Source organism: Amblyomma maculatum, chromosome 5 (assembly GCF_055883805.1).
Source record: "Amblyomma maculatum isolate TAMU_Amacu chromosome 5, ASM5588380v1, whole genome shotgun sequence".
Taxonomy (NCBI): domain Eukaryota; kingdom Metazoa; phylum Arthropoda; class Arachnida; order Ixodida; family Ixodidae; genus Amblyomma; species Amblyomma maculatum.
In genome coordinates, this window is record NC_139348.1 from 78,533,795 (window position 1) to 78,547,526 (window position 13,732).

The 13,732-nt window shown below is 46.2% G+C and overlaps 1 protein-coding gene and 1 pseudogene across 3 annotated transcripts in view; both read left to right on the forward strand.

Moving 5' to 3' along the window:
• step (cytohesin steppke) overlaps window positions 1-1,212 on the forward strand; it is an 81,343-nt gene extending 80,131 nt beyond the window's left edge. For all 3 annotated transcript variants that reach the window (XM_084603828.1, XM_084603829.1, XM_084603830.1), the window contains exon 5: window positions 1,022-1,212. In XM_084603828.1, coding sequence (XP_084459954.1) covers window positions 1,022-1,103 — 82 coding nt within the window. In that variant the 3' untranslated portion in view covers window positions 1,104-1,212. The remainder of the gene's footprint in view (window positions 1-1,021) is intronic.
• Window positions 1,213-2,851: 1,639 nt separating this feature from the next.
• On the forward strand, window positions 2,852-4,994 carry LOC146188545 (uncharacterized; annotated as a pseudogene).
• The last annotated feature ends 8,738 nt before the right edge of the window (window positions 4,995-13,732 follow it).

The window sequence follows — 13,732 nt, forward strand, 5'->3', positions numbered from 1 at the left end:
CATCTTCTTTCTCTTGTTCTACCCTGGATCCTCAAGTAATGAACATGACACATGAAAACCTATTATGGTGCCTGAAAGCATCTGAATGCAGGTTGTTTGGGTGGCATACAAGGGCTGTAAAAAAAAACTAAATTTGAAGCCACATGGCTTCTTTTATTGTGCTGCTGTGGAAAACAAGTTTTTATGCTCCCTCACAGAGTTGGCTTGCCACTTGCTTTGTGTTGCAAAGTTTCTTATGTCTTTCCATATTTCCCACAGAAGGCAGGTTTGTGTAATGCTAACCTGCCATGCAAGCTTAATTGCTTATGGTGGTTGGGTGCTGATCCCCATTGCAGCAAGTTGCTTTAGATAGGGGGAAAATGAAAGAGCACCTATGTTTTGAAATCTGGATGCTAGTTAGACCATATGTGGTCAGAATCAACTAGAGCCCACCATCATGGTCTGTGTCATAGCCATGGTGTTGCATTGGCTGTAAAAATGTTCCAAACAAACTTCGTTATGAAAGCTGATATTTTGGCTCTTGGTGTTTACAAATCAAGAGAATTAGTCATGCAAGCCATGACTCGTGAGATGTGAAAAATGCTTCATTTTTTTCTTAGTTACCTTGGTACGGTGTGTACAGTCAAGGGCAAAAGTTTTCGGGACGCGAGTTTGTGGAAAAATTATTTTTGTGCGGTTGGACAAATTTAGTGAATGAAATGTGCTAAATTGTAAGTAAACATGCATGCCTCGTTCAGAGAAAAAAAAAATCAGAGCACAAACTAGCGAGGGAACAAAGAAATAAATGTTTTTCCACAAATCTTTGTCTTGCAAACTTTTGTCTCCGACTGTGCATGCATGCAACTGTATAGTCAACCGACATCTTGGCGACCTGATGACTTGAATTGGGAGGTGGAATTTTTGCAGACATATAAATGAACAACTTTTCTCAATTAAATGATAGCTTTTCTTGGTTTGCCCGTGTCTGTTCCCACTTGATATTTTGTCGGTGACCTGAATGTGCGTTCTTCTTCGGTTGCAGCCAGAGCATCAGCCACAACCCATTCTACGACATGCTCTCAGCGCGCAAGAAGAAGGCAGCGCAGCACTACAACCTCAAGTGATAAGTGCGGGTCCCCTGCAAGCCGTCCTCTTCCAAGACACTGAATCTAGTCACAATTTTTGTATATACCTATATAATAACTTGCAATAATAAACGGTGATTTTATGGTACCTGTCGCATTCAGCCACATCTCCAAAGAGCAGCCTGTTCAGAAGGGACTGTGCAGGCTTCTTATTACACTGGCTCAAAGTAAGTACTCCTCACAGTATGTGTAGTGTGCTTTTGCTGTTTTGGGTAGACTGCTTTCGATGCTGATTTTATTTCACGTTTAGGGAGACAGTGAGACTGAAATGCATTAGTTTAATATTGTGCCATGAATGCATCGTCATTCTGCATACCGCACTTGAGAGATGAGCCTAGTAACATGAGGATCACCGTACAGCAGCTCTACAAATAGGTTCTTGAGGGTGATCTGTAAATTGAAAGTAGCATAGTGTGGTTATGCACTTGGAGCTAAAAAGCCTGAAATTCTGAGAACAGAAAAGCAAAATTGTAATTTTTGCTGCCACTGCATATAAGCCAGGTGTTAATGGATTGTGACATCCTAAGTGTTTTATTTTAACCATTCGCAAAAAGTGTTGGAAGTTTGGGGACTGTGCCCCCACCGAAGTGGTGGCCTTGTGGTGGAACATCCGCCGCGAATTCGGGAGGTACCAGGTTCGATCCCTGGTGCTGCCGGCCACCCACCGGTTGTCATTGGGTCAGCGGTTTCACATGCCTCCTTGGCTTTAAATGACACCATGAAATGCATTGAAATGTCGGTAATTCAAATGAATCGAACTAGGAACGCGCTACGGACCGACGCACGGACGGGGAGGAGGAGGGACGGCAGGGATGTTAACCAGAAAAGGTTTCCGGGCTAGCAGCAGTTAATGCAGACAGGGGGTCCCGTCAAGATACGGCCATCCAAAATATGTGCGAACACGGCTCAATGTGGCCACGCTCCGCGGAGCGTCAGCGCATCCGGCGCGGCCGCGCATCGAAGCAAAGCTGCGCAGGCGCACAGGAGCCTAGAGGCGGTGCTTCGTGTCGTCTGCTATAGCGCGGAAGCGCACTGTGCTTGCACTGTTAGGCGTTTTTTATCACCGAGACAGCATAATAAATAAGCAGCAAAGAACGAAGTTGCATCGCTACTTTTAAAATTGTAAATACTAATGGACCGAGCTTTCATAAATCATCCGAGAATCGCTCACTCTCCAGCCGCTTAGTTTGACGCTCATTTGCAGAAGCTTATCAGACTCGTCGGCAGATTCTCGAGAGACTGCTGTGCCCAAGCTAGCATAGTCCGTCACGACGGAATAGCACGTTACAGTAAGTGAAGCGCGACAACGCCATACAGGCGTGTTTGGGCACTGACAGCCATGGAGGTGCGCTGCTTAGTAGAGAAAGCACGGTACGCTTCCGCGCTCTAGCAGACGACACGAAGCACCGCTTCCAGGCCCCTGTGTGGAGCGGAGCGCGGCCACACTGACCCATGTTCGTACACATTTTTTACGGCCCTGTACAATCTGGGACAAAAGAAAGCGCATAATACATCGTCTTTACAATTCTCTAGCACACTTGATCGACTCCAATCTATCATATCTACTAATACGGCACGGAGGTACCGGCCGATACAAAAGTGACGCGCTTTGGTTGTCATCCACGTGCTCCTGATAGTACGATCTACGAAGCCGGCGATAATCCAGATAGACCTCCCTGAATCTGAATTGCATAGAACAGCGGCGCTCGAGCACCTGAAGCGTTCGCGCTATGGCAGATGCGAAGGCGATCGGACGTCCGCCATTGTGCGAAACTGAGTCCAGCAGCATATTTCGCTTCTCATAAATCGTCATCGTGCCGTTGCCATCGGATGCGCACATCGGTTATTCGTGACCTTGTGGACACGCCTTTGCGCGTCATTTTTCTCAACTATGCTAGGCTTCAAAGCTAATTTATCTGCACAGGGTGTCATGATTCAGCTCCAAGTAAACGTCATAGACACTGGGAAATGCACGGGCACCAAAGCAGTGCTAGGGCTAGACCTCACCAAGGTCTTCGATAACGTGGCACACGAAGCCATTCTCGAGAAACTCTCTGACATTAATCCAGGAGAAAAAAAAAACCTTCCGATACATTCGCTCATTTCTCAGCCATAGGTCCGCGATAATTAAAATAGGCGAAATAGAGTCATTACCTTTTCGGCTAGGGGGTAGAGGGACGCCGCAAGGACCAGTACTGTCACCATTTCTCTTCAATCTCTCCCTCATAAAGCTTCCACCCCGACTGGAAGCCATTCCTGGGCTGAGACATAAATTCTACGCAGATGACATCACACTCTGAACCACCAATGGGAATGACGGTCAGGTAGAGGAAATGTTGCAACGCGCGGTAGACACTATCGCAGAGCTCGCAGGTCATTCAGGCCTATCATGTTCACACCCAAAATCAGAGCTACTGGTCATCAGACCCAAACCCAGGGGTCCCGGTTCCAGGAGCTAAGCGCCCCCAACCCCGCTTAACGTGTGCGTGGGGGAACTTCCAATCAAGGAGGTGCAGTCAATAAAGATCTTAGGACTGTATCTACAAGCTAACAGGGAAAACAAATAAATCCTGCAAAAGCTGAAAACATCAGTTAATATGTCAATTAGGCTAATCAGAAGAATTGCCAACCGTAGGAGAGGAGTCGAAAGAAAAAGACCTCTGTAGGATAGTGCAGGCATTTGTCCTGAACAGGATAGTGTATGCGCTACCACACCTAAAACTAGATGCTGCGGAGAAAGGCAAAGCCGAGACAATAATTAGGCAAGCATACAAAGCAGCCCTGGGGCTGCCGAACTACACATCGACAGAAAGACTCATGGGACTGGGAATACATAATGTACTAGAGGAGCTCAAGGAGGCTCACCTCACAATGCAAAAAGAACGGCTTAAGCGCACTAAGGTAGGCAGAGCCACACTGGAGCGCCTAGGTATAGGCGTGGAACTTCCACCCCAGGACACGAAAACACAGCTACCCAAACTCCTTCGCAAGCGACTGACGATCAAACCACTACCAAAGAATATGCACCCTTCTTACTACGAAGGAAGGGGGAAAGCTAGGGCAATAGCTCTACACGAAAAATACGCAACGAGCGAAGAAGCTGTCTATGTTGACGCGGCAGAACACGCAACAAGAGGAGCGTTCACACTGGCGGTGGTGGACGTGCACGGGCGGCTGCAGGCATTACGGTCGGTAGTGACAAAATCTTCGGAAACCGCGGAAGAGGCAGATGTGGCACTAGCGATACCTAGCACCGACGCGGACACAATCTTCTCCAATTCTAAATTTGCTGTCCGTAGCTTTGCGGGGGGCAGAATCTCAACTGCAGCGCAAAAAATACTGAAACTGACCAGGCAACCATACAGAGAAATTGAGGTGATATAGGTGCCGGCTCACTCGGGGAATCCGGGAAATGAGGCGGCCCACAACATGGCTCGAGGTTTCGTCAACCGAGTCGGTGGGTCCTTCGTATCCATGGGTTACTCCAAGGAGGGGCTGGCATCTTTTCACGATATCATAAGTCATTACAGATTGGAACGGGACAAATTTCCACCACCTGACAAAACGTTAGATAAGGCACAGGAGATCGCTTGGAGGAGACTCCAGACGAGATCCTTTCTCAGCCCTTACCTATTAGCAAAAATTTACCCGGATGACTTTAACCCCGCGTGCAGGTTCTGTGGCGAAACAGCCACGTATGATCACATACTATGGCAATATAAAGAAGAACCTCCACCGGAAGATCTAGTACAAATTCCTTCTCTTGAGCGATGGGAGGCCGTTCTGGTCAGCTCGGACCCGGGCATTCAAGCCTTGACCACCGAGTGGGCCACTAAGGTCGCCGCTAGCCATGGACAGGAGGCCATCTAGAGCAGACCGTCTGCATCTGCATTTTGACGGAATAAATGTTTTCCAATCCAAATTGTTCTATTTTGGAATGGCGTCACATCATTCCAACGCCCCTACGCACATTTCTCTTTTGAATACATGTGCTTCATTCGCGGTTCTGAGTACGCCGAGTTCGTCAAGATTCGATGATAGTTCGCCAGGTTCATCGCCTAGTCTTGTGGTGAAGCATCATCAAAATGCGACATGGCCGTTTGTGAATAGGCCCCACCGCGAAAAGCGCCTAGGAGCCACGCGATATTGGAGCGATTTTTCAGAATTCCCCAAAGTGTGCGCTAAGCAAAGCAGTTGATGTAACGAGAATTGTCGTCGTCGTCGCTTAATTTTCGTCTCAGATGAATAGACTATCATATTCCAAACGTTCGTTAGAGGCTAATACCGTTAAACAAGCGATTGGTTGTAGGTTATTTAGGGCCATTCGATAATTTGAAATTTCGAATTTTTTATAGTTTGTTGAACGTTGAATTACCGAGAGTTTACTGTATATTTCTAGTTTTACGAGCTACACGCAATAAAATATATGCAACCTTTGGTTAAGCTCACGAAGTGCTTCTGAAGGGAAATACGTGCATTAAAGATAGGAAACATTAGGCTAATTCATCAAGCGGTTTTGCACTACTGTTCAGAGATATCACGTTATCAGCTATTACAGTCGCGGCAATCTTCAGGCTTCTCCTCGAAGCACCGCAGCAATGCGGAAGAACTAGACGGTGACGTCGTTATTGGTGATGTTTCCAATTTTAACTGCTTTCGCCCAATAGCTTCTGTGAGTCGTCCGATGCCGCCAAAAAAACGCTTCGCAGCCCCTTCGTTGGATTTGGTATTCTCCAGTGCAAGCGTGTATGCGTTGCAAATGCATCACCTCTGCAGAAGGCGTCATCATCGGTGCCACTATTTGTCACCGTGCGCCACGGAGAAGCCTGAGCACCCAACTAGATTTATTCGCCGGTTATGTCATATATTTAAACGCTAGTGCAAAACTATATCACGTGATTCAGTATTAGCTTGCACACACTCGACTCCTTTAATGAGCTGAGGTCAAAACCCCAGCGAACGATGGCATTTTGTGAATCTACTGAGGTTTGCAGTTTCCTCTTAAGCAATTCTTTTTGAGTGACTGAAAAACTTTATTTGGCTTTGTTTTGAACTAGTGCGTTTAGTAGGGGAGTCTGAAACTATAGCACGTTAGAAGCTATTACGTCATGTAGTAGGTGACCGTAGTGCATGTATGCGACGTCACGCACGTACCTCGTGTGCGTAGCAATAGGAGAGCGCGAGTATAAAATCTCTCTATAGGGGCCTTCCGAAAAACTGCATGTAACGAAGAGAAATTGTGAATTGAACTCGCGAGCTGGCGATTAAGCGCCCAGACCAATCTGTTTAAAAAAAATCTGTAAGCGTTAACACAGACACATGGTTTTGGCGTCAACGGTGCGGGGCAGTAGTAGTAAACTCTTAATTATTTTCTCTCACTGCGGTATGTTTTATATACTGTTTGAGGTCCTCGAGATGACAAACGGGTGGATGCGGTCGTTAAAACTATAATGCTACCGTGCCTAGCCCTCCTGCAGCAATTTTGGCGGAAGTGCCGTATCGATGTAATTCTTGCTTTTACGGCGCGGGTTGGTACGTCTTATTCTTGGTTGTCTCTTAAGAAATGCCTATTTTGAAATAGGTAACTGTAAACTGTGATCTGCTAGTACCACCCTTTCGCAATGTTTGTCATACACTGCTGTCATACGGGCTTTGCAAGACGTTCGGCTTTCGCCACAGCACATTAAAGGTGTTCGTGTGGTGGGCTTTCCTGCTTTGCAGCGATGTTGGTAAGAGATTGGGTGCGCCTACCAAATAACCACCGGTGATGCTACGTCTGCCGCTAAGCGTGGCTACTGTCGTCCGTTATGACGTTTCTACCGCCTGCCTGCAAGTCATTAGAGAGATTTAGCTTACCGTGATCCGCGATCCGCCACCGTGACCCACTACGTGCGTAGGCGCCGGCGGGGCGCACAAGCCGATTGGTCCCGGCGCGGCAGGTATATGGGCCGACATCCAGTATATGGCACCATCTATCGACGCCAAGGAATCTGGGCATGCGCAGTGGAACGCGTGGTTTCGGATCACGGTAGCGTATCGCGGATCACGGTAAGCTAAAACTCTCTATTGTTGCCTGGTCGTTGGATGGGATGCGACCTGGTCGCACTCCACCACACGCTGATGGTATAGGCTGGAGGCTAGATTGCCAACGTTTACACTATCGTTTGATTTCGCGATTTCCACAGGAAGCGGAAATGCAGTTCTGGAAATGACACATTTTTATACATCGATGCTGCCGAGGGCGCATATTTTATGCTTTTGTGCGGGAGAGAATTCCTTATTAGGGCGCTTGGCTTACGCCAGTTCTACGAAATTTTGGGCCTCTGCCCCAGTTTTTAAGCCTGACTATTTCCATTGCCATATACTTCACCTGAAGGCATTATTGCAGGGCGGATGATGCATTAATGCCACGGACCAGGCCAAAAGTGTAGAAAAAGGAAAAACATAAGCGCACAGATTTAGCAAACAATTTCTTTCTCTTTCCTACCTTACTCCCTAAGCCTTCCCTCAGTGCAAAGGGGGCAAATGATAGTTTTAACGCAGGAACGGCTCGTTTTTTTAGAAAATCTGGTGGTGTTGTGAGCGAAAAATCACATGCATAGCTCTGGCTGGTGGTAGTTGGCTGGTGTCATAGCCGGGTATAGTGATTGGTCGGTGGGGTGTGTGAAGTCATGAGACCCTATGACATGACAAGAGCTGGCAACTCGGGCTTCTTTTAGTCGGTTGCTGAGATGGGAGCAGAACCAGGGTACTTGGACGATCTATAAGGACGGTACGGTACTCATAGGCAAGGCAGGCACGTAGTGCATCCGTGCGCGGGTTAAAGCGGGCTTTAAGGTATCTTTTTTGGGTGGGTTCGCACTTAAATAATTGGATAGCTGTATGCAAACGATTATGGGTGGGATAAAAGATGCACAAATTAACGGATTATAGATTAAACGAATATCACGTTTCAAGGTAAAGATTCGTTTAAAAAAATTGTCTTCCTCTTGTCCAGGTTCGCAGATCGTATGCACCCGAAGCTGGACGATCATCTCAGCATTTGCTTTAAACGCAGCACACGGGTAGAGTGATGAAGTCTTTTCCTTTACCACCTTCTGGACTGAATAGGTATCGCATAATCTCAATCATGTTTTGTCACAGTGGTGGTGCGACGATATTAGTGGTGACCGCTCCAAGTTTCTATACATAGTGCTTGACGACGTCGCTTCCTGTGCAAACTCAAATGCGAGACAGTGGGACAGGGTGCAGCCAGGCATGAAGATAATCACCGTTGGTTTGTCCTCGGCAGATGCGGTTTTTTCACTGCCGGTCAGGCGTGTAAGCTCGCTTTGCTTGTGTGTTGCTTTTCAACGCCTTCTTTCGTAAGAAGGCTGCCGCGTGTACAAAGATGAAAGATCCTTAAGACATTCAGCGAGCCGCGCAAGATGTATGCTGCATTCACTGTCAGTGGCCACCTCGGCTCCGACCTTGAATCGCAGATTGCAACAAGCCATGCAAACTATTTCTCTCGGATGCTAACTTACGTAGTGGCGGCCGCTGCAGTTTGAACTGGTTATGTAGCCGATATGCGTGTTCTGCTGACTTATCCATCGACTTGCAGACTTATTACGCTAAACAAGAAGTTCAGCCTGACAGGAAGCTAGAGTAGAGTAGAACACTGCTTAAAGAGCTGGACTGCACAGTGTATCTCACGATGGCTCTATTAGGCTCATGGGGAGAAGTTAGCACGGAGCGAAATTTTTGTGTTTTCCACAACTAAGCGGCTAGTACCACCTCGAGCTGCTAGGAATATAGCTTTCTGTATTCAGGAGGAAGTAATGAATACACCAAGTTTTTGTCTTCGTCGGACTTCGCGTGTAAAGGGACAGAAAAAGTGATTCCCGATATGTTGACCACAATAGAAGCACATTTAAGTAGGGTTATATTCATAGCGTCGCAGTCTTAACAAGACCCATAACACATATTTAAGCGATCCTGGCTATGCCCCATTTGAATCGCTAATGCTGCGTAAGTGCAGACGTGCCGTACATATTGGAAATTTGTTCAGTGGACAAAACAGCGGGATGTGTTTTTAACGCTTAGCATTAAAGGCCCGTCCACTGAAAATCCGACGTCGGAGCCGGCACTGGTGTGAGCTAAAAATCACGAGGATGACGCTGGCAGGCGGTAGATGTCAGCTGACATGGCCGCACACAGACTGGGTTGCCTGACGTTACGTTTGGCAGGAGCTGCCAACACGGGCTCTCCTTTCGCATGCTTCAAAATCAGCCTGCCAGGATTCTTGCATTCACGTTACTGCTATGGACCATGCAGGCACGTTCGGCTTGCCTAAAGCGGGGCTTTATATGTCGTCTGTGGTAGCCTATCGCTGTCACTTCATACTCTTAAAGAGTCCCATATAATATATTTTTTTCGTTTGGTCTGGTCAATCCTGCAGTTCCACTTTCGTACTCTCAGCGAAGCGATCATGCTAATGTCGCTATATGCTACAGGTATTGAGTTGAACCTGTTCACTGCAACATCTTCCTGCTTGTTTGCAGGGTTACAACCATCACATGGGCCACTGAAAGGCGCTTAGACATCGCACCTTTCGAATCTTGTTGATATACACCTATATTTTTTTTTGTCTTGGAGCGCGTCTTGGAGATTGTTTGCACTAAGGAGCAGAGTTAAGTACATGATTTGTTTGCAAGCTTCATATACGGCAAAGAATACAAGCAGGGCACTTGACTGTCGTCTGATCCTCCATGCGACGATGAAATGGAGGCATCCTGCTCATTGTTGATAGCCCGGGAGGTGAGTTAGCAGAAAACGTTGCCAATAAGTCGCATCGAAGCTCTGGGCAGCTGCAGTTTCACACCGGTGGACGAAAAATTAAAATACATATCCTGGTACACCGATTCCGCCTGCAAGGTATGCGTGAACAAGGAAAACCTGATGGCGGGGGGAAGATGGCACCTCTTTGTGCCCGTTTTTTTGACCCAGCTTCGTCATTGTCATCAGGCAGCTGACTTGTCGACTACAGAACAAAAGCCTACACCTATCTATATCCCAGCAAACTTTCTGACCTCAGCCACGCAGTTAATGTTTGCCGCTCCTTGATAGACTCGTCTTCCCTTATAATCCACTCAGTTACAGATAGCAGTCAATTACATGCCCTGCTCATTTCTACTTCTCGACCTTGACTAGAATGTCGCGAACTCATGGTATCGTGTATGAACTCGCGCTTGTGTTCTTACCGACACTGCTCTCTTTCCGTCTCCTAACATCACGACTATCATTTTCCTCTCATAACTCGCTGCGTTTTAAGTTATACCCTTTTTTCTTTGACCTTCTCGTTTATGCTCCACAGGTGAGTACCGGTCAGAGATTGAAAATGAACAATTAGTGAATTACGCTTTTGGACGTTTCGGACATCCGCAGGTCCTCCACACACAGCCCGAAGTTTCACGGCTTATGTCCGCAGGACGGTAAGGCGCATACAAATTGGCAGTTCATGGTACGTTTTGCGATCAGGTGCGAATACTCGTGTGTTCTAAAGAAGAAGGAAACCCTTTACTTAAACAGCATTTGACACCCACCTTACATTCTTTGTACGTCATGGAACAGCAGGTAAAGCGTTCAAATGCAAAAGCAGTAGTCCAGAGTGCCACTGAACCTTTCAGTTCAGTTCAGGCGTTCAGTCGTGTCCGACTCTTCGTGACCCTATGGACCATGTCACGCCACGCTTTCCGGTCTCTCACTATCTTCTTAACATCACATAGCTTCATCTGCAATGCCTCGAGAATGCCATCTAACCATCGCGTTCGCTGCCTACCCCTTCTCCGGCGACCCTCAACCTTTCCCAACATCAAATCTTTCTCCAGCGACTCCTCTCTTCTCATCAGATGACCAAAGTAGCTGAGCCTTAACTTTAGAATTTGACCCTCCAATGAGCAGTCAGGGTTTATGGTCGACAATATCGACTGATTTGATCTTCTGGCAGTCCAAGGAACTCTTAAGAGTCTTCGCCAGCACCACAATTCAAACGCGTCAATTCTTCGGCGGTCAACCTTTTTCACAGTCCAACTCTCGCATCCATACATCACAACTGGAAAGACCATAGCACGGGTTATACGGATCTTGGTTGGTAGACTAATGTCTCTGCTCTTTACTAGGCGGTCAAGGCTAACCATTGCTCTCTTTCCCAGAAGCAGGCGTCTCCTAATTTCATGGCTGCAGTCTCCTTCCGAGGTAATCTTGGCGCCCAAGAACAGAAAATCTGTCACAGCTTCCACTTCTTGTCCATTGATGCTCCAGGACTTGATAGGGCAAGACGCCATGATCTTCGTCTTTTTAATGTTCAGTTTAAGCCCAAACTTCTCACTCTCTTCTTGTACGCGCATCAGAAGTCTCTTGAGTTCCACTTCACTTTCTGCCATTAAAGTGGTATCATCCGCATATCTAAGGTTGTTGATACGTTTTCCAGCAATCTTCACTCCAGCTGAAGACTCGTCCACTGAACCTTTAGACGTTAGCAAATGCGATGAACCAAACTGCCGCTTTTGGATATGGTAGTGTATTGCTTGAATTAGAAATAACGCCTATAAAGCGCAAGTATCAAAGAACCTGCAAGGGAAAAGGGAAGGGGTGACTAAATAGCATTGTTATGAAGCACAACTTGGCCGTCAGCTCGCCACAGTTGTGAACTAGCTGATATGGACTCTAGCTTATATACTGAACCAAGACGTGCGTGTACGAAGCGTTAGTTCTGATTTAATACTAAAAATATTGTAACGAAATATTTAATCTGTGTATGATGCGCATGGCTTGCTCAATCCAAGGAGCGCAAGACTGTTCAGGGCAAAACGCGAAAACTCGTGATTCAAATCCGAAAGAACTCCCTCTCAGGGCATTTGCGAAATGTCCCGAAGTGACGACTTAGAGATGCCCGCGAAAGATAACAAAGCGGACTTTGTAATTGATTTAACATCCCAGTAAAAAAAAAGAACGTTTTCAATTAGAGAAGTTCTAATTGAAAATAACTGAAAATTTAATTTGGAAATCGGCCTCCATCAAACAATTTAGGTCAATCCAACCGGACGGAGAACAAATGGGCGGTACCCAACGGAGCTATTTGAACTGTTTGGAGATTGTCTTGTGTCAATATTTTTGCAAAATAATTAAGATGAAGAGAATGACATGCTGTTTTTGCAGTTTAAGCCAAACAAATATGCATTACCCAGCCCATAGTCACAGTGCTACGACGAGCTCAACAACACTCTCTTTCACGGGCCTTTTATCACGGTTTGGGGAATCTACCTGTTGTGAGTGAGCGAAAATTGTTTGTTGAGCGAAGTTATATCACTTAGTCATTCCCGCAGTGCTAGTGGAAGTGAAAACGATTTAGCCGATTTACAGCATTTTCTTGTAGATGTCTTGCAGATGCACAGTCGTGATGAAATGTCTTTTGGCCGCCGTTATAGCGACCGGAGCGGCTGGGCTGCGATTTATTGTAGCGTTGTCAATGCCGGTGGGCTCTGCCGCCCGCTATCGATTAAATTAGCGAGGGAAACGGACTGAAAGAGTATCTAGAACTATAAGCCTGCAAGGAATATACCTGCATTTTGCACCTTTCTTCACTGACTAGATTGGCTCAGTGAAAACACTGAAGAAATTGTAGAAAATGCTGTTTCCAATCTAGACTCATAATTGTATATTTCACTCCTGTAACGTAAACGTGCTTTCCCATGGTAATAATTTAGGCGCTGCTTGAAGTAATTTATAAGATAAATGTGGGATGTTAAACTATAATGTAAAAATAATTAGTACCAACCTTTCTGAAAATATTAAATTTCCTTTTGTAGCTACAGGGTCTTTGTGCCAAGTTCCATTATCATCGTTTTGATAACACTGATCATACAAATATGTAGAGATAATTATTTTGAACTTCTCACCCGGCTTTTTAAGTGAGACGCCGTAAAATTATCCTCAGAATTTTTGCGAACTTTCGCCCATCCGGAATAGAGCACCTGAGTTCATGTACGAAACTTTGAGGGTTGACGCTCAAGGCAGCGCCGAACATTCTAAGTATGTTATATGGGCATGGTGCCGAATTTCAGAATATTGTTATATGGACATGACTAAGCATGTGCCAGTAATGCTTGATGTTCTGTAGAAAGGAAACCAGCGAGAACGGACGCAGAATCAGAGCGAAGAAGGCACACACAACAACGCGGAACTTACAACTGATTTATTCCGATGACGAACATTTTAAAAAGAATTCCCTGCGCACACACAGGAAACACACTTCGCGCACGACATAATGAAATGGCATTTATGAAGATAAAAACTTGAACTCTTTTCCGGCGATAATCATGGACTGTTTGCGTCTGTTTTCGCTGGTTTCCTTTCTATGCAATATAACCCAACTAGCCCAGCAGTTCACTTTCCTGGACTACTATTCTTGTACACCAGGCTCTTTTATGTGTATTCGTAAATCTACGGATGGTTTGACTTCCTGTATTAGCGCGATTGCTTTGACTACTTGTAAGGCACGAGAGTTGTCACATGGCCTTCAGTGTGGCATCCCACCATTAGAATTCTGCCAGCTATACGGACCTCTA